This window comes from Cervus canadensis, chromosome 23, assembly GCF_019320065.1.
Source record: "Cervus canadensis isolate Bull #8, Minnesota chromosome 23, ASM1932006v1, whole genome shotgun sequence".
In the NCBI taxonomy this organism is placed as follows: Eukaryota; Metazoa; Chordata; class Mammalia; order Artiodactyla; family Cervidae; genus Cervus; species Cervus canadensis.
The window spans coordinates 35,872,272-35,898,588 of NC_057408.1; the positions used below are offsets into that span (position 1 = coordinate 35,872,272).

Below are 26,317 nucleotides of genomic sequence, written 5' to 3' on the forward strand. Positions count from 1 at the left end.
TGGAACAACAGACTGGTTCCAAATAGGAAAAGGAGTATGTCAAGGCTGTATATTGTTACCCTGCTTATTTAACTTATATGCAGAGTACATCACAAGAAACGCTGGTCTGGAGGAAGCACAGGCTGGAATCAAGATTGCTGGGAGAAATATCAATAACCTCAGATATGCAGATGACACCACCCTTACGGAAGAAAGTGAAGAGAACTAAAGAGCCTCTTGATGAAAGTGAAAGAGAAGAGTGAAAAAGCTGGCTTAAAGCTCAACATTCAGAAAACTAAGATCATGGCATCCGGTCCCATCACTTCATGGCAAAGAGATGGGGAAAGAGTGGAAACAGTGGCTGACTTTATTTTGGGGGGCTCCAAAATTACTGCAGATGGTGATTGAAGCCATGAAATTAAAAGCCACTTACTCCTTGGAAGGAAAGTTATGACCAACCTAGACAGCATATTAAAAAGCAGAGACATTACTTTGTCAACAAAGGTCTGTCTAGTCAAGGCTATGGTTTTTCCAGTGGTCATGTATGGATGTGAGAGTTGGGACTATAAAGAAAGCTGAGTGCTTAAGAATTGATGCTTTTGAACTATGGTGTTGGAGAAGACTCTTGAGAGTTGAAGCTGATGTTGAAGCTGAAACTCCAATACTCTGGCCACCTATTGTGAAGAGCTGACTCATTTGAAAAGATCCTGATGCTGGGAAAGATTGAGGGCAGGAGGAGAAGTGGACGACAGAGGATGAGATGGTTGGATGGCATCACTAACTCGATGGACATGGGTTTGGGTGGACTCTGGGAGTTGGTGATCGACAGGGAGGCCTGGCATGCTGCGGTTCATGGGGTGCAAAGAGTCAGACACAACTGAGCAACTGAACTGAACTGAATGATGTTGCTTTACTTCATGCAGCTTGTTAATCCCCATCTTACAAAAGTTGGGATTAGTTTTTTACCACCAGACTTGGGATACTTGTTTTCATATAGTAGTGAGTTATGGTTAAGGCAAATTCACAGCTCTGCTCATTTCTATGATTATATACAGGCTTTCCACGTGGCACTAGTGCTAAAGAACCTGCCTGCCAATGCAAGGAACATAAGAGATGCAGGTTTGATTCCTGGGTCAGGAAGATCCCCTGGAGGAGGAAATGGCAACCCACTCCAGTATTCTTGCCTGGAAAATCCCACAAACAGAGGAGTCTATACTCTTTCTGGCTGCTGGGAAAAAGAAAAAACATTATTGAACTTGTAAATCCTCATTGACAATGCTTTACATCCTTTGTAGATTTCGCTGGGAGTAATTGAGCGAAGACTGTTTCCCAAAAAAGTAAACGGAAGAAACAGGAAGTGGAGATGGGAGAGAGATAAGAAGAAAAAAGAGTGTAGAAACTATGGGAGAGATGAATGGGAAGATGAAGGAGGGCGGAGGAAGGAGATGAGAAGGCAAGAGGGAAGGAGGGGAAAGACAAGGGACCAAAGGAAGAGTAGGAGGAATGAAAGGTGTAAGAAAAGATGAACCAAGTGTTCAGCATTTTAAAAAGAACTCCACAGCATGAACCCACAGAGGAGTGTTAGGATGTTGATCAGGAGGATGGGGGGAAAGGCTGATCTGACTCAAGGAGAAGAGGAGAGATCCTGGATTCAGCAGAGCAGACAGGCCAAGACACAGAAGCTGGAGTGGGCCACCCAAGAACACATCTTTAGAGCTGGACAGAGACCAAAGGGACCAGCGGGCACAATGGCCTGGGACTAATCAATACAATGCCTTCTTCTCCCCCATAGGAGGAAATACTATTGCCTAAAAAAATATGAAATATTGCTACAAGGAGTAAGAAACCAGAAAGTGGAAAAGCATTTTCTTTTAGGTGTCCAATAGAATATGAATAAAACATGAGTAGCTTCAGGGGAAAATGTCAAATTAAGCCAATTAGGTCCTCTGCCTTCAGGAAGGCCTGGATAAAACCATTTTAGATAATGAAGGCCCCAAGAACACACAGGCCTTAATTGAATCAGGCTGGCTGGCTCTGCTTCCTGCCATAGGTTAAAGGAAGACAGGCCACAACAAACCAGATCAAGCCTGTTTCAGGCTTGCTCTTCTTGAAAACAGAGGCAGCATCAGAAGCAAGCATATTAATCCCTAATCCTTTAATACCAGTATTAACCATATGCAACAGTGAAGGCATGCGCTTTAATTTTAGTTCATTAAAAATTTTTTAAAATCCATCTTACCTGAATTTGTTTCTTTCCTCTCGTTCTATTCGCTGCAACCTTTCCTCCCTCTCCTGTCGCCGCCTCTCTCTCTCTGCTGCCAAGGACTCTTGGTGCTGCCTAAAGGATGACGTGAGAAGACCACTCAGTGATGACCTAAAGATACAATGAGTCAATGTTTGAGTGGCTTGTCCAGTGATTAAAAGTACTAATGTGGGAATCAGTCAGCCTTGGTTAGAACTGAGGGTCTGCCAGTACCTAGGTAATGGATGGGGGAAATTACTGAGTGTCTCAGGTCTTCTGTTTCAAGATCATCATCTGTAAATGGAGATAAGTAATTTGCTTTATGTGCCCAGAGGACAAAAAGGCGATAATGCATATAAAATACCAAGCAGCAGGCTTGGCATATAAGCAGTCATCAATAATGAGTGCTATTATTATCAAAAAGTATTCCAGGAATATGCTTAAAATATAAATATATATTCTCTCTCTCCATACACACATGTGCATTTTAAAATTGGTTTCTGATAAGACTCTGATGACCTGGAAGAAACATTCAGCCTAAAACTGTTTTCTCCTTTACGTGTACTAAAAATATTTTGCCATACACCAGTTTCTCAATATACTTCCCCAAATAATTGTATCATCTTAAAACAAGGTATTGGGATGACAGATAAGGAGAAAAAAAATGTCAATGGTCTGAAATCTGAATGGAATTAAGGAAATTTCATCCCATATCAAGAAGTGTCCATGAACAAGCAGCTTGTTCAAAGGACAGCACTTGATTCTTGATGATGCCACACAAATAATCTGGACTGTTCACTGAAGATGCTGTGATGGGGATGGTCAGCTATGTGAAGGCCTTACTGAAGAAACAGAGGAGAACCACAGAAAATGTTAAGCTAGGAGAACGGGTGGAAGAAGGCAAAATTAGGTAACTATATTAAAAATAAAGAAGGTTAGCCGGGAAGGAGAGTCTGTTGGACCTCTGGGGAATAATAAAATCTGTTACAGACAACTGGACCTTTGTTTATCGGGAAAACATCTAAACTAAGACACAAATATTTCTGATATATAGCTTGGGTGATAGCCTACTTGAATTTGATGAATATGCCTGCCTCGTGGGGAACACAAGGTCCCTCAGCACAGGAGAAAGATGTGACTATTGCAGCACACACATTCTGCCGTAAGTCCTACAGCTGTTTTCCCGAGAAAAGGTGAGTCACCTCTGGCAATCCATCAGAGGTGGGAGGAGAAAGAGAGGGAAGAAACCATCATCCCCAGTTGCTACGGAGAGGGAGTAACCAAACCCTCTGTAAGCAGCTTTCAGCAGGAGAAAGCTCTCTGCAGGAGGCCCCCTTTTTTTTTGTCACTTGAGCAAAACTATATTATAACTAACTTTAAACCAGGCACCCCAAGCTCTACTCATCTCTGGCCCAAGCACACCTTTCAAACCTTTTGATCACACAGTATCTTGCTTCCTGTTGGTTTCTTCTTTAGATCAAAGAAGTAAAAATGAAGAATAAGTAACTAGCAGATGACTCGATCTTTTCCCCAGTCTCCCTGTCAGTAATCCTATGAAAAATTGTGAGAACAAGATAGCATCTAAAGAGAGATCACAAGGAGTTGACAAGCTTGCATGCAATGGGAGATGGCAATGAATCTGCACCTCTGTCTCAATGATTAAGGCTTCCCTGCTAGCTCAGTCAGTAAAGAAATCTGCCTGCAGTGCAGGAGATGTGGGTTTGATCCCTGGCTTGGGAAAATCCCCTAGATAAGGACATGGCAACCCACTCCAGTATTCTTGCCTGGAGAATCCCATGGACTGAGGAGCCTGGCAGGCAACAGTCCATGGGGTCACAAAGAGTCAGACACAACTGAAGTGACTGAGCATGCACATATCTCAATGATTAAGTGAGATTATTTCCCCCTTTTCCCTGTAACAATTTTCATGGCTGAGAAAAATGTTTGGAGTTGATTTGGGGACATGAGTCCATTTCTCCTCAGGATGCTGGCTTTCTGATTAAAGAAACCTTTCTGTTTCTACTGGCACTTGAATCTTGAGTATTGATTTCTGAGCAGTGAGGAGTCGGATCTAAGCTCAGTAACACCTACAGTCTGGGCTCACTAGGCATCTAATATGTCAACTTGGATCCTTAGGCATAGAGAGAATTCTATCATCCATATAAACAAAGTTATGTCTTATATAACTTCTATCTTCTTTAAGCTACTATCTTGTATTTATCTTTCTGTTATATGCAGCCAAATCTAATTCACAATCAGGTGGACGGGTTTCCTATGCCTCTCACACAGTAACTGAGAGAAACTGTTATGAATGAAGTAGACTTGTTTAACCTGATTAATAAATTTTACCTAGCAGATGAAAAATATATATATATATAACCTGGTGCCCCAAATTAAAGAAAACATAATCTTTTCAAATACACAGAAACTATTTAAAAACTGACAGTCAATCCTGGGACAAAGTTCAAGCTAATGAGTGAATGACAAGAGTTGGTTTTCATGTGCGCTATCTTCCTAACTACAATACAACTGAGTTAAAAATAACAAGAAGATACACTTGAAAAATCCATATAAAGGTTTTAAATGTTTCTAATTAATCAAAAGAAGAAATATACAGAAAATTAGAAAAACATTCAAGGAGTATTATATCAAGACTATATATCAAAAGACTATATATGAAAAGACTATATATTAAAAATTTTATGATGTTTCTAAAGCATAATGAGTGGTCAACTCAACAATTTGGAAAACAGAATGGAATTAACTCATTATTCTTAGAAACATAAGACAATTTTCTAAACGTGACAATGGGTATTCAGTAAAAACAAATTTTTTTAACTATGGTAAGCATCATTCTTAATGTTGAAACATTTAAGTTTAATATTAGAAATGATAGAAGGAGACCCCTATAATTGCTTGTATTTGACATTATTCTGGTAGTCTTAGCCAGTACACTAAGATAAGATAAACAAATAAAAGCATAAGGAAGGGAAAGAAATACAGTGTCATCATTTGCAGATCATATGATCTATTTAGAAAATCCAAAAACCCTACAAGTTATTAGAATTAATAAGAGCCCAACAAGGTTTCTCAGTGTGAAATGTGCAAATAGTAATTGTATTTTCATATATCAGCAACAATTATTAAGTTAACCACACGGTAACTACAAATTACTTCATTATAGAAAAGACATAAAGTCTTAGTAAAAGACCTAAATAAATGACAACTATATCACATTCACATATAGAAAGATTCAATATAGTCAAGATGCCAATTCTTTTTCAACTTATACAATTTCAAATCAATTTCATTCAACATTCCAAAAGGATTTTTCATGGAACATTACAGTTCAGTTCAGTTCAGTTGCTCAGTCATGTCCGACTCTTTGTGACCCCAGGAACCACAGCACTCCAGGCCTCCCTGTCCATCACCAACTCCCAGACTTGACCCAAACTCATGTCCATTGAGTCGGTAATGCCATCCAACCATCTCATCCTCTGTCGTCCCCTTCTCCTTCCGCCCTTGATCTTTCCCAGCATCAGGGTCTTTTCAAAAGAGTCAGCTCTTCGGAACATTACAAGGTGGCTCCAAAATGTTTATGGAAGAACTGAGATCCAAGGATGACCAAGACAACTTTGAATAAGAACAAAGTGGATCACTGGCCCCACTAGGTATCAAGCCCATTCTAAAACCACAGTGGTTAATTGTGAATGTGGTCTTGGTGCAAGTACAGAGACATAGAATGACAGATTCATACACAAATGGCATCTTGATTCATGATAGACATGTCATTACATATTAGTAGGAACATAATGGATTATCTGGGCTTCCCCTGTGGCTCAGTGGTAAAGAATCCGCCTGCCAATGCAGGAGACACAGGTTCAGTCCCTGGGTGGGGAAGATCCCCTGGAGAAAGAAACGGCAACCTACTCCAGTATTCTTGCTTGGGAAATCCCATGGATAGAGGAGCAGGCTACAGTCCATGGGGTCGCGAAAGAGTCGGACAGGACTTAGTGACTAAACAAACAAACCAAAAAATGGACTATTTAACAAATGGTGCTGAGACAACTGTTAACTGTGTAAGACAAAAATACAGCAGCCCTCCTCATACCAAACACAAAAATAAATTCTGAGAAGTTTAAGTGAAACATGTAAAAAGCAAAACTTTACAACATCTAGATATTAGGATAGAAAAGAATTTTTTCAGGCCAGAAATCCAAAAGGGCAGTCAAAAAGGGAAATTTTAGTACATGTGTACGTTACATTTTAAAATTTATATACATTGAAAGACTACATAAGAATAAAGAGAAGCCACAGCCTGGGAGAAGCTAATTATAACACATACAAACCACAAAATATTAGTAAGCAATACAAAGAGAACTCCTTTGAATCCATATGAAAAAGACAAACTACCCACTGGAAAAATAGGCAAAGGTAAAATGAGCAAGAGACAGTGGGGATTTTATTGAAGAGGAAAATTAAATCGCCAATAAATACATGAACGATACTCATCTTCACTAGGATTCAGGGAGAGGAAATGCAAGCTAAACCCATAGTGAGATATTATTTCACACCGCTCAGGTTGCAGACTGGCAAAAATTCATGCCTGAGTACACTACACACGGACATAAAACAAGACAAGAACTCCCATAGATTGCATCTGAGAATGTAAGTTGAGCAAATCCTTTCAGAGAAACACTTAATACATCTGGAGATGTGTTTATCCTACAATCCAGAAAACCCACTTCTAGGTTTATACTACAGAGTACACCTTTACACCTTTGCATGTATAAAGATGACAGACATGTACAAGAGTAGAATATATTACACTGCTTTGTACTGCTAACAGCTAATAACTTGAAATAGCATAAATATCAACAAATAGAAAAACGACATAAAATTACAGCGTATTTATACAAAGGAATACTCCACACCTGAAGAAATGAATGAAATAGAGTGATACAGACTAATTTGGATGATTCTTAAAAGCATAGTATATTGACAGTGACAAGTAATTTGAAGAACATGAAGAGAATGTTATTTTTATGAAGTTTAAATACATGTAAAGCAAAACCACACACTATTTAGGGATTCATGCATAATTAAAAAAATATGAAAGCATACATGAAAATGTGCTCTGCTTGGTTTCTCAGTCGTGTCCGACTCTTTGCAACCCCATGGACTGTAGCCCAGCAGGCTCTTATGTCCATGGGGATTCTCCAGGCAAGAATACTGGAGTGGGTTGCCATGCTCTCCTCCAGGGGATCTCCTCGACCTAAGGATCGAACCCAGCTTTCCCACATTACAGGTGGGTTCTTTACCATCTGAGCTACGAGGGAAGCCCAAGGATCTCTGAATCCCCAAGCTAGCTGAACATTAAAAGTTATGTGCAATCATAGAATTTGAAAACAAAAAATTAAACAAAAAATAAGGCACCCTACATGTAGGACTGGGGCTTCCCAGATGACTCTAATGGTAAAGAACCGGCCTGCCAAAGCAGGTTAGACGTAAGAGATGTGGGTTCAATTCCTGGGTTGGGAGATTCCCTGGAGGAGTGCATGGCAACCCACTCCATTATTCTTGCCTGGAGAATGCCATGGACAGAGGAGCCTGGTGAGCTACAGTCCATAGGGTCGCACAGAGTCGGACAAGATCGAAGTAATTTAGCATGCATGCACTATACAGGACTATTATTTTAGGTGAATCTGATTCTGTTAATAGCTCAGCTCTCAGCCTGCCCTGTGTGGTGGTCTCTGTAAGGACCAGCAGCTTCCGGTTTTGAGTTCTCTTTTCAGAGAGAGGAGAGAGAAGTTCTTGGGTAAGGAATTAAATAAGAACCTTGCCATTTCCCCTTGCACTTCTGACTTTAATTTGTTCATCTAAATATATCAGCTTGTTCCAGGAAAAACTTCATGCATGGTAACTTAATAATGGGTCATTAGTGGCTATACTAATGAGTTCACAGTGAAGCTTCTCTATATCATTCGTTAACATCATTTCCTTGTTTCAGATGAGAACATTGGAGCTTGTTTAAAATTAGAACAGTATTAGAACTTCAGAAAATAAAAAGGGTTCCATCTTGTTGAGTGGATGCGGTCATTTCTTCCCCGGGCACCTCTAAGGAAGGGAAATGCAGGTGATCCCCTGTCTACTGAGACCCTGCAAAGGAAGACCTCATGTTGGGTCTGAGGCCAGAGTACATGTGAACGTACCACCAGGCAGTGTTAACACATGGAGGATCTTTCCTTTCAGAAGGAAGATGTGAGATGCTAAGGCAAAGCAGTGAAGACTGGTTCCTCTTCTCCTAAAGTGAAGCACAGTGCCTTCTATAACTCAAGACCCATTCTCTTGGATGCCCTAACACAGACCCCTGAAGCTGGAAGGGACGATCAAAGGGCCCTGTGAGCTTATCTGTCCCAGATGCACAGAAGCCATTTTGGTCATACTAGGAACCAAGAGTTACACATATAATATTAACAAATTAAATTTCCCTAGGTATCCCTCTATCTAGATATGCCCAATATGTGAGAGTATGAACTCTGGCCCTGTAAATCCTGTTTCTGGAAATAAGCTCACCTAGAATATCAATGCTAGAAAGCATTCAAACCACACAAAGGGAATATCTCAAATCATTGCTAAAAAGAAATATATCCAAATACCAAAATTCAAGCTAGTATGGTGAATTTTTTTCTTTATAAAGGCATCCTTAACAGATTTTTACCTTTCAAATGAAATCTTTCAAGAAAACACCTACAGTGATTGGAAGTTGTTGCACTGTTTAATTTTGGCCAGTCTGGGGACCAGCTGTGGTGTAAAGGCATTAAATGCAGGGCTTTAGATTGAGAAAATCTGAGTATGGCCAGTCAGTTAACCTCTCTGAGCCTCAGTTTACCTGCTTGTAAAATGGAGATAATAATACTCCATATTATGTGAGAGTATATGTAGGAGCCTGCTTAGAACAGCATCTGGGTCACAGTAGGCACTCAACAGACATCACTTTATGTTGGGAGTGGAAAACCTACAAACACAGAGGAAGGTCTGAGCTGTGGTCTCCAAGGCCAGATCTGGAATACGACACTGGCAGTTCTCAGCGTGAGGGGCTACAGTGGGCTGTGGGTTTGATCTGAACCTTTCTGTCATGGCTCCGAGCGGGGTCTGTGATGAGGACTGCATGCCACCAGGAAGGCACCTGGGAAGCTGAAGTCATCTAAGTTACACCCAAGGAAGCTGCAACCAAGCAAAGCCACACAAGTATGCAGGTGGCCGGAGGCCAGAGAGGTTTTGCAAGGGAGCGGATGATATACTCTGAGCAAGAGGAATTGCAATATTTAATCTTGGCCGCAAAAGACTCTAGGAACTACCCCAGAAATCCCATCTGGTTCAGGCCTCCCTTTTTGGGATGTCTGGAGTAGGAACTCGACTGCACTGAAATATGGTTTGTAATCAGAGTGAACATTTATGGAGACAACACAGTGTGCCAATTATTTTGCACAAAATGGCTTTTTTAATCAGTACAACTTCTTGTACTAAGTTCTATTATTATCTCCTTTGTAGATGAGAAAATAGAGGCACAGAGAAGTCCAGGATGTAGCAGAGCTGAGCTTTTTAAACAGGCCTGTCAGGCTGGAGCCCTAATATTGACCTATATTCCTCCCCTCCCCACACCACGGGTACTTAGTAAAATACCATTTGTGCAGTACTTGCCATAGTACATGCATCAGTTTAAAATTTTTTTTTCCATTTCTTTCCTAAAAATGACTACCTTAAATTTGGTCTTCATCATTTCCACATATGTTATTATATTTCCTCCTGCAGTCTAAATTTCTAGGCCGGATCCTGTTTGCTCATTTGTCCTTGTCTCCTGACACTTAGAAGAGATGCATGATGAGTCACCTAATGAATGAATTAGATGCTGAATAACAAGTCAGATACAACTGTACACACTAGTCTCCATGGGTCTACATGCTCAGCCCATTCTCTAAGGGAAAACACAGGATGATGACCTGCTGAGATAATGTCTTATGCATAGGACCCTGTGCCCCTGGCAACAGCTGAGTGAATTGGTGGGCTCCTCCCCAAATGCAGTTCATCCAAAGGCAAGCTGTCTAGTGGTGTTTGAGGCTTCTGGTGTAGAAGGCCAAGCTAATCATAGTCATGTGCCCAGGACTTGGAAATGGAAGGTAGGAAATGAATATGTAGTTGGGAGGAAGTGAAAGTGTTAGTCACTCAGTCCTGTCTGACTCCTTCCAACACCATAGACTATATATAGCCCACCAGGCTCCTCTGTCCATGGAATTCTCCAGGCAAGAATATTGGAGTGGGGTGTCCCATATTGCAGGCAGATTCTTTACCATCCGAGACACTAGGAAGAAGCAGAAGCCAAAGAGTCAGGTGGCATGAGTTAAAGTTGTAAGAAGGTCATTGCCTCAACAGTGGTAAAATACTGGATTAAACATAGCTCGGGTCCTGCCTAATATAGCTAAAAACACAAGGCCTGCAAGAACCAAACTTTCTGAATCAACTATACCGTAGAACAAAGCTGAAGAATGTTTATAGGAATCCAAAAAAAGAGAGAGAGAGAGAGATAATTTACAAGGTGTGGCATCTATTAAGAAATAACTCACAAAGAGGAAATAAAATCAATCAACTGAAAACAATTCAGAAATGACACAGATGGTAGAACTAGAAGACTAAAACATTAAAAGTTATTATGACTATAGGTCATAGATACAAGAAGTTAAACAAACTATTAACATGTTAAGACATGAAAGGTATAAAAAAGAGCTCATTTCTGGTGATCTAGTAGACTTTTTCCAAAAAAGACATAAAGATGGCCCACAGGCACATGAAAGGATGCTCAATATCACTAATCATCAGTTAGACATTATTTCACACCTGTCAGAAAGACTTATCAAAAGGATAGGAAATAACAAGTGTTGTCAAGAATGTGAATAAAAGGGAACCCTTATTCACTGTTGGTAAAATATAAGTTGTTGCAGCCATTATGAAAAAGAATATGGATGTTCCTCCAAAAAACTAAAAACAGAACCACCATATGATCCAAAACTTACATTTCTAGATATTTACCCAAAGAAAACAAAAAGACTACTTTGAAAAGACATATGCATCTCTATGTTCATTGCATCATTATTTACAATAGGCAAGATGTAGAAATCAAAATGTTCACTGATGGATGAATGGATAAAGGATATGTCGTGTGTATTACACAATGGAATATTATTCAGTCACAAAAAGAATAAAATCTTGCTTTTGTGATAACACAGAAGAACACTATGAAATAAGATACAGAAAGACAGATATCATATAATTTCATTCATTTTTAGAATCTTAAAAAAAAAATAACAAAACAAATGAACACACTAAATAAGCTCATAACATTGGTGGTTGCCAGAGAAGGAGGGTGAGGAGTTAGACAAAATAGGTGAAGGGTATTAAGAGATTAAAAACTTCCAAATATAAAATAAATAAGTCATGGGAATATAACTATCATCAATAATGCTGTACTTCATATTTGAAAGTGACAGATCATAAGTAGACTTTTGATCTTAACCCTTTTGCAATGTGTACAAATGTTGAACCACTATGTTGTACACCTGAAACTGATATAATGCTGTATGTCAATTATGCTTCAATTTTTTAAAAATCCAGCTGAAAAGGCGCTTGACACTTGAGGAAAAAATAATGAACTTGCATAGAAACAGAAACTATTCAAAATGAACAATGAGAAAAAAGACTGAAAAAATCAAGAGCACTAATAAACTTTGGTAAAGCTTCAAGTTGCTCAATATATGTGCAATTGAAGTTATCAAAAGAAAGGAGAGGTGAAAAGTACCCCCAAATTTAAAGAAATAAGCACTGAAAAATTGCCCATTTTGATAAAATTACAACCCATAGATCCAAGAATCTCAACAAAACTCAAGCACATAAAAAAAATTTTTAAATGAAGAAAACTACACTAAGGCATATCAAAATCAAAATTTTAAAACCAATGATAAAGAGAGGATCTTAAAAGCAGCCAGAGGAAAAATGAAATATTGCATGCAGAGGTACAAAAACTATTACAGAATATTTGTCAGAAACAATAAAAGCTAGAAAGTAGAGAAACATCTTTAAATCACTGAAAGAAAAAAACCTGTCAACCTGTACTTCTCTACCTCCAATGTACCTTGGCCACCTGATGCAAAGAGCCGACTCATTGGAAAAGACCCTGATGCTGGGAAAGACTGATGGCAAGAGGAGAAGCGGGTGACAGAGGATGATATTTGGATGGCATCATTGACTCAATGAACATGAGTATGAGCAAGCTCCAGGAGATAGGGCGTGCTGTAGTCCACAGGGGTCGCAAAGATTTGGACATGACTTAGCAACTGTGCAACAACAATTCATAGCTCAAACTGAAAAGAACCCAAGTGTCAATCAAGAGGTAAACATAAATTGTGGTACAATCATCCAATTGAGTACTACTCAGCAATAAAAAGTTCTTAACTACTGAAACATGCAACAAAACAGAGGAGTCTCAAAACAATTACACTAACTGAAAAAAGTCAACCCCTCTCCAAGGGTTCTTAATGCATGATGACATTTATATGGAATTCTTAGAAATGCAAACTAATCTATAAAGACAGAAAGCCATCTGTAGTTGCTTGGGGATAGGGAAGGGCAGCCATAATCACAAAAGGGCGTGAGAAAATGCTTTAGAGTGATAAATTTGAACATTATCTCAATTGTGGTAATAGCTTCACTGGCCAAACATATGTCAAAACTTATATGCAATTTTCTGTACATCAATCATACTGCAAACGCTGTTTTAAAATAAATGCTCCTTGGTAAGTTTCAGTTGAGTAAAATCTTTTCATACAAGAAGCAAATCTTATATTTGCTTTATATAAGCAAATCTTAAATATTACATTTATTATATCAATGTTATACATCTTATAAAACAATATAGCATCTAATATATCTTATATAAAGTTATTATATCTTATATGTTACATTTCTTATATCAGAAATAAATCATAATCTCTGGTTAAATATTAACAAAACCCAAACTAACCTCACAAATTGATACTTGAAACGATCACTAATTCACAAGTAGGTGATTTAATATGAAGACTTAGAGGTCAATAATAATAATAAAATGTCAATTCAATGATGCAGTATGGTTTCCTGCAATGGTGAGACTGTCGTCACAACCTGCTTATTAAACTGGGGTCACCCAGTCTAATGATCATGGACAAGAGGAAACTCTGGGATGTGCCCAGCTATAAAAGGCATTTTGCTTGCCCTGAAACAAGGAAACATCAGAACTTTCTTCACACCTTCAGGGCCATATCCCGGCTTTCATGATGAAATGAGCAAGTTCAAGGCAGCCCTAAGAAACAGATAACTTTTCTTCATCAACACTGCTACAACCCTGAGGATGCTGTCACTGAAGATGGGGATGTGGTTTTAAAGCTTCCTTCCACTTTCTCCTCCCCAGCCGGACACACAGCACTTCCGTGCAGGTCTGAGCTTCCCGGTCACAGGAGGGACCAGCACAGCTCCCGAAGCCGCGTGGAGACTGGTCCCATGTGCGGTCTCACGGACTGTGCTGGTTCACACACAAAGGATGATGCCATCCTCCCGGCCTGGCTGGCGTCATGCTCTGTCCTGTCCACCTGCCCTTTCTGCAGGCCCCAAGCCCAGGAATGCAGCAGTTCTTGCCCCTTCTGTCTTACTTCCCACCCTCCCATCTAAGACCAAGTGAGTCCTCTAGCCAGAAGGAGGTCAGTCCTTTTCCGTCATACATCCACCTATATTTGGCTTCATAATTAACACATTCTCCTGGCAGCTTCCAAAAGCACTGACTGCACAAGCCCCTCCCAGGTCCCAGTTTCCAGGCCATGCTGCCTTGAAGTGAGGCCCATCCTCTTGGTCTTCTCCCTTCGTCTCCACTCCAGGCCAACTTACCCCCTTGCCACCCATCCCCACCCTCATTGTCATGCTCGCCTCTCCTCTGAAGACATATCTTCCAAACACAATCTCCTAACTCTTGCAGATCTTCAGGATCACGACTTGAAGAAAGATGTGCAATCACTCTATTTTCTTTTTTTTTTTTCTCTTATCTCCCTCGTCACCTTCCCTCCTACACTCTCCCCTCTCAGGGGAGGGCGACAGGGTGTGATTTGTCTTGTACTGGTGACTCAGTTTCCCAGACCTCTTACCAGAGGTGTCCGTTACGAGGATGCAGGACCCGTGCTGGGGTTCCCACCCTGATGGCCTCTCTTTCTCCACTTCCTCAATAAAAGTTCATTTCCTTCACAATATTTATTTGCTGACCATTTGCTCATCTTCTGTTTCTGCCACCAGGGTATAAGCTCAATGAAGCCAGGGACAGGGTCTCATTCAATGTTGGACTCCCAGGTCAGCATACACGGCACATTCTAAGCACCCAATAAATACTTGCTGAATGAAATGGATGAATATATAGAGTATGTGGGGGGGGCCGTGGGGGGGTGTGCGTTCACAGGCCCAAACAGGTTTCCAGCCATCACTGGCTCCCATGTTTTGCGCTAGCACTGTACAAAGACTAGAGAGTGAAAAAAAGGTAGGAAGGAGTGTGTGTGTTTCTATTGCTATCTAGATACTGATCTATATTTCTATCTATATATGTGTGCGCACACACACACTTTCCAAAATCAACTTAGAAACCCAGTCTCTTCCACTAAAATAGTAAAACTTACTCACTCATGGCCTAGCTTTGTGGGAAGAGGGGAAATGGGATCAGGGACCCAGAAATACATTTTCTGAAGGAGAATTCTTTCCTATCCTTCCTACCCATTTTCACTCTGTGATCTATGCACGATGCCAGTGCAAAACCACTGTAGCCAATGACAACTGGAGACCCGGCTGTCGGGGGCTGTCCCACTAGGAGAGGGCGCACCAGCAGGAAAGGTGGTTCAGGGCTCAGCTGATAGCAGGGAAACTAAGTGTCTACAGCTCTATGCGTAGAGCTACTCAATCTGTACTATTTTGATGACTGATAACTGCACTTGTGTGTTACAGATCTCACCTAACTCTCTTCCACACAAGTGAATGTTCTCGCTTCCCAACAGAAGTACAATATATATCAATACTTTTTAAGGTTGCTATGGTGATGGTGATGGTTTAGTCGCTCAGCCGTGTCCAACTCTTGTGACCCCGTGGACTGTAGCCTCCCAGACTCTTCTGTCCATGGGATTCTCCAGGCAAGAATACTGGAGTGGGTTGCCATTCCCTTCGCCAGGCGATCTTCCTGACCCAGGAATCCAACATGGGTCTCCTGCATTGCAGGCAGTTTCTTTACCAACTGAGCTACACCATGTAGGAAGGTTGCTATAGACACTCATTAAGTAAACAAGGGTGATAGGATTGTCTAATTTAAAAATATCAATAAATACATGAATAAAAATGTCTATTCCTAGGAATTCCCTGACAGTCCAGTGGTCAGGACCTAGCATTCTTACTGCTAGAGGCCAGGGTTTGATCCCTGGTCAGGGAACTAAGATCTTGCAAGCCAAAAAAAATAAAATAAAAATTTAAAAATTGACTCTAATCTCACTTTCCAAAGGAAGGAAACAAGATAAGCGGTTAACACTGCTCATGCATTTGTTCTCCTGGTTATTTGACAAAGAGGTGGGAGAAAGACAGTGAGGAAAGGGGGATCTCACACCGTAGAGATGTATAGATGGCTGCCACTCAGTAGCGAAGCAGTCAGAAGGCTGTTGGGACATGCAGACATGGGATGCAGAACATGGGACAAGCAGAAAGTGCTTCCATGCAAAAACACACACTTTTATCTTTACAATTTACATGCATGTGGACTCTCCAGTCCTGCTTATCTCAAAGATTTTCCCTGACTCTTTAATCAAATGCCCAGTCTAGGAAGGGGAGCCATCTTTATGCCATGGCTTTGTGAAACCCAGGTTCACTACTGCAGACCACGGTACATTTGTGAACCCCATTTCAGAAACAAAAGGATGAAGGCATAATGATTCAAAGGGCTGAGAGCTAAAACTGAGGTGCATGAACCCATAAGAATTGTCACAATTCATTCTGCCTGAGGAAGTCAGAGGAGTTTTACAGACAGATGTCACCTACTTGGGTCTTGGAGGATGAGAAGGAAGTGACTGAATGAACAGAGGAGGAGGCTGGTTAGAGGACAGAGCAAATATGAAAGAAGGGGGCCTTGGGAGAGCCTGGCAGCATTTCCGTGGGGTTGAAGTTACAGTGAGGATGGGCATGCTGATGGCTGCCAAAGCTGCAAGGCATATGTGGGACCCAAACTTGAGAGATCCTAGAGACGATGTTACTCAGGTGAGCCTTGCTGATAAGTGGTGGGAGGCACTCAAGGTTGCTGAGAAGGAAATGTCACTTGCTCAGATCTGTATTTCAGAAAGTGTAGGAGACATACATCACTGCAATACGTAGTCCAGGCATGACACAGATCCTGGGCTAAATCTATGGTGGTAGGAGTGGTGAGAAGGAGTCAGATCCAAAACTCACGTGGGCTGACACAGAACCCAGGTCCCCTAATGCCCACAGTCACTGATGAAGCCACCAGGAAGCCAGATCCTACTGCAAACTCCCTCTGTTAACGGACCGGTGACTCTGCTCTCAGGCACTTTGGCTGTAACACAATTACTTAATCAAGGCCACATTATGCCTTACAGGAACTCCTTGTTTATAACAAGACTGCTACCAGGACCTAGCAGCAGGCGACTAGGAGGCCTGCTTGGTGCATGGCACAAGACGCACACAGCTTCGCCGCCTCTTGGTTTGAATGGCAGGGAATCTGTCTGTGTTGGTGTCTTTTTCTGCTGTTGGCCGTTGTGGGCTCTATGCCATCAACTGTGATCACAAAGAAAGGCGATGCCTTTTATTCCATTTAAGTGCTATTCAAGATTTTTTTTCAGTGATATTTTTTCATCTACTTTGATCAATTTAAATTAAAAATAAAAATTTAACTAAAGCCCATCGGACAGTGGAGCTCTTAACTCTACTGACACAATTTTTGGAAAAGTACTATGTAGACCAAGAGATGGAACATGGCCAGCAAGTGTTTGGGATCCAGAAAAACACACAGATCATATATTCAGAAAAAGCAGTGATTTGAAAACCAGACAAGTAGAACCTCAAGGCATATGTAGATACTAGCAAAGGCAAGAAATAATAAAAGGCCAAAGCAGACTAGAACAGGAAGCCAGAAGCACCCAGACACCAATACAGAGCAGTCCACGTGGAGGAGGAAATCAGGACGAGGGAGACACAGGTACCAGCCAGTGATACTCAGGGCAAGGCTTGACGGGCCTGCAAGCAGCTGAGACCTACAAGAGCCAAAGTAACTGAAAGTAGGCAGGCAATGCACGGAAAAGGAGACCTTCATCCAGGGGGAGGAGTTACCGCATCAGTGGTGGGGACAGGTATTCTAGGGGTCACAGGAAGTGAGATCTTCCAAGTCAGCGTTTAGGCTCAGCATGTCAGGCTCCCACCCGCATCCTAACCGCGTGGTCCCAGCTTCCCCAAATATCCCTGTGCTCCTTATTCCAGTGCTGGCAATCATCATACAAAACCCCACAGCAGCAGACTACAAAAACAGGACTGTTTCAAGGTAGCACATGATATAGTCATATTCCAAAGACTGGGAAAGAAAAAGGGCTTCTGATAGCCTCAAATGCTTGATCCATCTGAGAAGGTGGGCACCGGAGGATATGGGAGACGCTCCTATGGAAGCAGCTTGAACAGACACAGAGTCAAGCCTGCATTGCTGTTGGTATACAACAAACCGACAGGGAAACGAAGGACTGTTCACTAAATGGTATTCAAACAAGTGAAAAAATGTAACTTTGACCTCTGCCTCACATCATATGCCAAAATAACTTTCTGGGTAGAAAAAATATTTCCATGTAAAAATTGTAGCTACAAAAATATTAGAAGAAACCATGGGAGAAAATTGTAGCTACAATTTTTTCACTTGTCTGAATACCATTTGGCGAACAATCCAACGATTAGAAAAACCCATGGGGAGAAAAAGGGACTTGCCTGGAGGCTCAGTTGGTAAAGAATCTGCCTGCAATGCAGGAGACACAGGTTTGATCCCTGGGTCAGGAAGATCCCCTGGAGAAGGAAATGGCAACACACTCCAATATTCTTGCCTGGGAAATCCCATGGACAGAGGAGCCTAGCCGGCTGCAGTCCATGGAGTCGCAAGAGTCGGACATGACTTAGCGACAAAACCACCTCCACCATAGGAGAAAAAGCTGTCCTCACAGGGAACACAAAACCCAGAAGACAGAAAAGATTAATAAATGTGATTCCAAAATTTAAATTGTTCTACACACAAATGTTGTAAAAAGACCAATGACTGAGGAAAGTAATAGGCACACCTACTAGAGTTTATAAAGAACCTGGACACCTCAGTGAGAAAAAGAACTCAGTGATCACGAAGCACAAGTTCACAGGAAAGGAAGGGTGCCTTTACATATGAAATCATGCTCATTCATAACAAGAAACACAAATTTAAATTTTAATGACATACAACTCTTCACTGTTTGGAGAGCAATGGTTGAAAACTTGAAAGGTGCCTCTCTGGCAGAGGTGTTGGGAACACAAGGCCTTTTACACATTGTAGTTGAGAACCAAAACTGGTACAATCTTCACTAAGAGCAACTGGGCAAAAATCAATCAAAACTGTAAAGATACAAAAACTTGACTTACTAAATCTATTTCTAGGCATTTGTCCTAGAGATAATCACACAAGTGCAAAATGACACACAGATAAGAATCACACTGCAGTATCATTAGGGCCCATCATTACATGATTGGGTATATGAAACAGCACCCAGAGAACAAAGTATTAAAAAGAATGGGGCAGCTGTAAAGAGACATTCAAAAGCAGAGACATGATTTTGCCAGCAAAAGTATGTATAGTCAAAGTGTCTGTTATTCCAGTAGTCATGTGAGAGCTGGGCCATGAAGAAGGCTGCGGGCCGAAAAATTGACACTTTCAAATTGTGGTACTAGAGAAGACCTTTGAGTCCATGGGACTCCATGGAGTGCAAAGAAATCAAACCAGCCAATTCTAAAGGAAATCAACCCTGAGTATTCATTGAAAGGACTGACGCTGAAGCTCAAGCTACAATACTTCGGCCACTGGATGTGAAGAGCTGACTGACTGGAAAAGTCCCTGATGCTAGGAAAGACTGAATGCAAAAGGAGAAGAGGGCGGCAGAAGATGAGATGGTTATATAGCATCACCAACTCAATGGCTGTGACTTTGAGCAAACTGGGAGACAGTGGAGGACAGAGAAGCCTGGCATGTTGCAGTCCATGGGGTTGTGAAGAGTCAGACATGAGTTAGTGACTGAACAACAACAAAATGGAAAGAGAACCAAGATGAATTTTTAAGTAAAAAAAGCTGAATGCAGAGTAGTTTGTATAGTGTGTTACTATTTGTGTAAACCTACATTAAACACATATATGCTGATATTAACATAAAATATCTCTGGAAGTACACATAAGGAATTGCAAGGTGCCCTTGCTTTGGGGGAGGATAACGGGGTAGGAAGAAGGTTCACCTTCAACCTGTGCACCCCTTCACACCTTTCAAATGCTACTACATACACCAAAGGCCCATATAAACAATAATACACAAAATTTAAAGCTGCAACTTTAAATTTTTATTTATCCCTTACTATCCATTTTATCTCTAAAGGAAGTATTACTGTTAATATCTATGCTTACAGTCTTCCAGAAAGTAAAAAAAAACTCTGCTGGGATGACTATACAAGGTAAACAATTCCCAAACTTACAAGCACTCTTTTTTTTTTTTTTAACAATTAAGCTTTGATTTTTATTTTGTGTCCAACTCTTTGTGACCCCATGGACTGTAGCCCACCAGGCTCCTCTGTCCATGGGATTTCCCAGGCAATAATGCTGAAGTAGGTTGCCATTTCCTTTTCCAGGGGATCTTCTTGGCCCAGGGATCGAACCCACATCTCCTGCATCAGCAGACAGATTCTTTACCACTGTGCTGCCTGGGAAGCATTTTGTTACATGTGTATATGTACACTTAATGAGTATAATTGCTTTGCTATATGTAAACATATATTAGGGCCTTGGTGCTAGTGGTAAAGAATCCACCTGCCAATGCAGAAGACGTAAGAGATGCAGGTTCAATCCCTGGGTCAGGAAGATCCCCTGAAGGAGGGCATGGCAATCCACTCCAATATTCTCGCCTGGAGAATCCCATGGACAGAGGAGCCTGGCAGGCTACAGTCCACGGGGTTGCAAAGAGTTGGACACGCTGAAGTGACTCAGAACGGCACATACGTATATTAAGGACTCCTGACACGAGTGTGTAAAACAGGCAGGTGACTGGCATTTGCAGCAGACAATAGCACTAATGTAAGGCGGAAAGAGGGCAGACTCGGTGCTTAAGGCACATACTGGCAGGCCTACAGAGGAGCCCTCCCTGGCCTCCTAAAATCTCCAAGGTGCACCCACTGAGCTCTCAGCATCTTCACTTGCTCATGACCACCCACCCCCAGCTCACAGCACAGGGGCCTCATTCCCAGAGCACGCACTCCCCAGCCCCAGCACAAAGACTGATCTGCCTCAAGGCACCTTCAACCCCCAGCACCGGCCTCACTGTTCCCTTGAGTTCCCTTAGCAGCTGCGGTCACAACACGGAAGGAGTGAACAAGCGCACAGCTGCCACTGCTGAAAAGGCCCACCAGAGGGGGATGTCGCGGTACAGATGCAGAGAGGATGCGCTCAGGCCAGAGCCACAAAGTGACCTCGCTGCGATGATTGTCTGCCTGTTTGTTTTATTTGAATACTTGAAGATGAATGGTTCAAATACTCTTGTAATTTTGTTTTCTTTTTAAAAGAAAATATTTAGAATGTTTCCACTCAAAAAGCACATTTTCAAAATTGAAGCATTTTCAGAGTCTGCTTTCACTAAACAGTTGCATCTTGTATCCCTGAGGGCTTCTGCAAATGGTTCTGGTCTTCTTATTTTGTTTTGTTTTGGTACAACTCAAACTGCAATTTCATGAAAGTTAATGCTGCACTGTTTCTAAAAGAGCCCTGTAAACAAAGCCGTAACAGGGGATGTGGAGAAGGGTTCATTTTAATACCCCTGCTTGACTTAATTTGTATATTGTTTCTTCAGCTCTTCCTTTCTAGGTCAATTTATCATTCCAAGCTTTATTAACATCTAACACACTAATATGCTTGGGAAAATATGAAAACTCTAAACTCACGATAATGCCCAGTTATAGTCCCAAAGCGGGCTGACCTGCCTGAAGGGGTGTTTTAGTTGGCGTGATTTTCCTAAGGACTTCAGGGAAGTGAATCTTGTTTCCAAATCAAGGAAAAGGGTTTCTAGAACTCCCCAGTAATGCATGGGGTCTTGTCATGTTGCTTATTAGTCCAGAGTGTTCTGACAGAACACGTGGGTTCTCATTGCAAAAACGCAATTGTTCATAAGAGCGCAATGTTTTTTCTAAGAGTTTTTCTTTGGAGTTTCAATAATTGCTACTGCTACTGCTAAGTCACTTCAGTCCTGTCCGACTCTGTGCAACCCCATCCCTGGGATTCTCCAGGCAAGAACACTGGATTGGGTTGCCATTTCCTGCTCCAATGCATAAAAGTGAAAAGTGAAAGTGAAGTCGCTCAGTCATGTCCGACTCTTCACGACCCCATGGACTGCAGCCTACCAGGCTCCTCCGTCCATGGGATTTTCCAGGCAAGAGTACTGGAGTAGGGTGCCATTCTCTTCTCCAGTTTCAATAATTAGGGGTATATAAAACATCTTAAGGATAAATCTTACAAACCCTCCTGAAGTATATACCTCGGTCAAAACAATCCGGTATCTTAATAAGACAGAACATATTTGTAAATGTAAAAATAGATTACAATGACATCTAAAGAATCCAGTTATTGGAAGAGAAAAAAAAGAAAAAATCAAACTATAAAAATAAATATTATAAATACAACTGACATAATATGCTAGGCTGGTGAGATACGAATATGATCTAGAGTTAAGGCCTTTCTTGTTTTTACTGGTTTTTATACTCACAAAACATAAGCTGGCAAAGTGAGAGTAGAAAGTGGTGATACGGCCGGGCCTGGTGGCTTTCTGGCCTTAATGGAATGGCACATCTGATGTTTCAAAGTCACAGATGGTGATGGTTGAAAAAAAAATCATGCAAATGGAAAGGGAGTAAGAAACCCTTTGAAGCTTTCCTCGCTGGTAGAATCAGTGATATAATGCACTTCCTATGGCAGGAGTGCACATGGGTGAAGAGGCAGCTCGGAACAGGAGGCGTCCCTGCCTCGGCTGCTACCCAGTGACAGGGTCTCAGCGTGCGGGCTCCCTCCGAGGGATTTCAACCCAGTGCTTTCTTCAAACTGAGGACCACGAAGTCCTCACCCCACCAGTACCGGAGCACCTCCCGGGGTGTCAGACACACTCCTCAGGCCGTGTGCACCCCAAGATGGACATCTCCATCCTCGCTCTGCTTCTCGTCCCGCATCTTCCATCTCAGTTCCTTGTTTCTAACATCCGCAAGCTCCCCTGTGTCCACCTCCCAGTGGCAGCCAAGTCTGCACAAACGCGCTGCTCCTTTCCAGCCCCGAGGCGTCTGCCGCTCCCGGGCAGGGTCACCCCTCTCTGACTTAGAGGCAGCTTCGAGGGGCCCTGGGCCCTGTGGCTTTGCCCCCGTGGCTCCAGCTGCCCTGTAGACCAAAGAGTGCACGGCACCAGCTGTTTCAGAACCCTAACAGCCCAGGGCCTTGGGATGAAGTCCAGCCTCCTCCAGGGCACTCAAGGGTTTCTGGGATCCAGCTCCTCTTCTCCCTGCCCTGCTAAATCCGCCCAGCCCCTCAGGGGACACTCAGCTAGCCCCAGCAGGAAAGAGGCACGGACAGGAGTCCTTCAGGGTCCTGAGCTCCTGGACCTTCCAGCTCAAACGGGACCTGGGTTTCCCCATTAGGACCTGGGAACAACGTTCCCCTGAAGGCGAAGGTTTGGGAAACCCGTGGACCTCCTGTCCTTCCAATTTCTCAACCTTAGAAACCTCCAAATTGTCCACAGTGAGTGGATAATTCACCTGGATCCTTCAACTGGCATTCACCTCGACTCTTCCACAGCCTAGCCCCAGGAACTATAGCAAAGAATGGAGCCTGCTTCCTTGCTCCTAAGGAGCTGGCGACCTAGCAGGTGTGAGAGAAGTGATGCAATATCAAGTCAGATTCTAATAGTCCTCACTTTAGCCTCAAATCTCACATCTCATAGGACAAAGGTTCTCTTTCCAGGTGACCTCTCTAGGAGCACAAGAGACCTCAGCTGAACCCCAGAACGAGTGCCCTAGGGTGAAAGGCAGAGATTTCGTGGCAATCCATTTGTTACCTTATGACCAGGACCAAGCCGAGCCAAGGTGTGACCAACTCACGACCACACTGGACCGTGCCACCTGGGAGTCTGACACCACGGGGTTTAGGTACTATTTTAGAAATTAAAGGTGGTGTGCAGCAGGGCAACCCCCTTCTTCCAAAATCTCCAGTCAGCAAAACACCCTTCAGAATATACTGGAGACCATGCAAATATGGAATTCAGGTAGAGTTTGTTTTAAATTTGGGATTAGAGGCAAATGACCTCTGTGAATTGCTCATATCTCAATTTCTGGTCAATCACGAGCTGCTGGACATTATGTCGCATCATCGTACACTGTCACTTCCCACTGGACCCACACAGTGGGGTTCAAGTGTACTTTATCATCTGCTCAGAAAACCACCCTCTAAGGTAAGGGTTGACATAATTGGCACGTACCCTCAGGGATTAAATAACTTCCCAGTGAGTGAACTGGAACCCTAGCCAGTTTTCTCTAAGTCGGCACTCTTGCCATATAAGGGAAGCTGTTTTTAATTGTTCTGAAATTACAGGCCTTACCTTTCCCTTGTAAACACATCCTTGTGCAATCCCTTGCTTCTAGGAGTAATAATAAGTTCCTTTCTGGTGGTCTAATTAATACTCTTGCCAAGTTAAATTCCATCCACGGACCCATATAATTCATTTGTTTTCTGGTAGGTCCTAGATTAATAAAACAGCACCTTAAAGGGCCCACTACCTCCTGATTTACATAGAATGAATCATTCAAAGGCGAAAACAGATGTGTATAACAAATTGCAGGGTTAACACAAAATCTAGAACACTTTTTAAGGGGTGAATCAAAACATTCACATTTAAATATTTTAGAACAAATTGGCATGCCTATCTTTAGTATGTTGAGAGGTAAGACAGTATTAACAATAAACTACCACCTCTAATAAAATAGTTATATAGTACAGTGTGAAAGAGAAAATAGTCTTACCTTTGGACTATACTCCATCAAGGGAAATATTTCAGATTATTCTTTTTATTTATACTTTTCTTTTGGGCACTCTTTTTTTTTAAAAAAGTTTTTATTTTGTAATGGGATATAGCTGATGAACAAATAATGTTGTGATAGTTTCAAGTGAACAGTGAAGGGACGCAGTCATACATATACATGTGTCCATTCTCCTCCAAACTTCCCTCCCATCCAGATAACATGCAGCAGAGGCCCCTGTGCTATACAGTGGGTCCTTGTTGGTTATCCATTTTAAATACAGTAGTGTGTACATTTCCATCCCAAATTCCCTCTGGGCACTCTTAAACTGATTCCCTTCGCTGGAGGACAAGGAAGCGATCAGTACATACAACCCACCTTTCCGGCCTGGCCTCCTGTGGGGGTGAGAGTGATGACGTGGGGGTGGTGGGCACACTGGATCCAGACGAAGGCCTCGAGGAGTGATGGGAGTTGTTGCCAAAGCTGCTGTATCTGAAGAGTACAGAGGGTTAGGTTGGGGGCAGGAAGGGACAGAGAAATGAGCACAGGTCACTAGATGATCAACACTCGGCAAACTCTCTTAATTTTTACAAGAAAAATTAGCACTGGAAAAGTGCTACCTAGAAAAGGTAGCACTGTTAGCGATCACCCTAACTTAAAGAAACTTACTAACTTCTTCATTTTTATTATTTCTTATTAGAGAAGCTTCCCAAAGTCCAAAAAATGCTAAGTAGCGGGTTATGACAAAGGGCTTAAACAAAATCCTCATGTTTCCTTTCTAAGTGTACATTAACACTAGTTGCTAACATAAATAGAATCCAAATTGCTTTGAATCGAATCATGAAGATTTTTCTTGCTTCCAGGACCAAACCTGTGTCTCCTGCACCACAGGTGGATTCCTTACCGCTGAGCCACCGGGGAAGCCTGGTGGTGGCACAATTAGTGTTAATTCCATCACAGGTCTGCAGAAAACATCAGACAACTGACTAAGGAAACACCTTACTAAAAAATTCTCCTTTAGGTGTTTCTGAATCAATTTCATCTACTAGATGCCATAGTCTTGTTGCATGCCCAGCAATCAAGGAGCAACTGTCTCCAGACCCTCTAGGCTGGCCCGCCACTTAGAGGTGCACATATCCAACACTTTCACCCAACACGTCCTCAGAACCAAAATGACAGCCATTAACTTTCAATGAGCTTTCATCATCTCCCAGTCAACCCTGACAAGTTTCAGGATTTGTTAAAGTCTAGGGCTCTCTTGTTTTTTCAGAATAGCTGTTCTTTAGCTAAGCTGTATTCAGCTATCATCAGCAGAGCTTTGTCTCACAACCTACTCAGCAACAAGGCAGGGCTGACTCTTTCTTCTAAATTGGTTAGGACACACTGCTGGAGTGTGTGGGACTCCAAGGGTTACTATGATGAAAGTGCACAAAGACCTTCCCATACACAGTGAATCCAGTACAAGTTCCCACCAACAGAATCAGTACTAACCATTCTCGGAAGCCATTTGATCTCAAAATAGGGATATCCATTGATCAAATAAGTCTACTTTTGGGGAAGTTAACATAACCTTACTTACAGTGATTTATATACTAAAAGCATTACACAGGAAGATTCTCACTGGCGCCTCACTGAGATCATGGCAAAAAACTGGAAACTACCCAACTAGGTAACAGAGTGAGGA

At 42.0% G+C, this 26,317-nt stretch overlaps 1 protein-coding gene across 9 annotated transcripts in view; it reads right to left on the bottom strand.

The window, feature by feature from the left end:
* The window catches only part of FHOD3 (formin homology 2 domain containing 3), a 503,163-nt gene that overhangs the window by 106,106 nt on the left and 370,740 nt on the right, over positions 1-26,317 (bottom strand). For 8 of the 9 annotated variants that reach the window (XM_043443940.1, XM_043443933.1, XM_043443932.1 and 5 more), the window contains 2 exons: positions 25,012-25,125; positions 2,219-2,353 (listed from right to left, as the gene is read on the bottom strand). In XM_043443940.1, coding sequence (XP_043299875.1) covers positions 2,219-2,353; positions 25,012-25,125 — 249 coding nt within the window. The remainder of the gene's footprint in view (positions 1-2,218; positions 2,354-25,011; positions 25,126-26,317) is intronic. The other variant, XM_043443935.1, reaches the window with a different exon arrangement.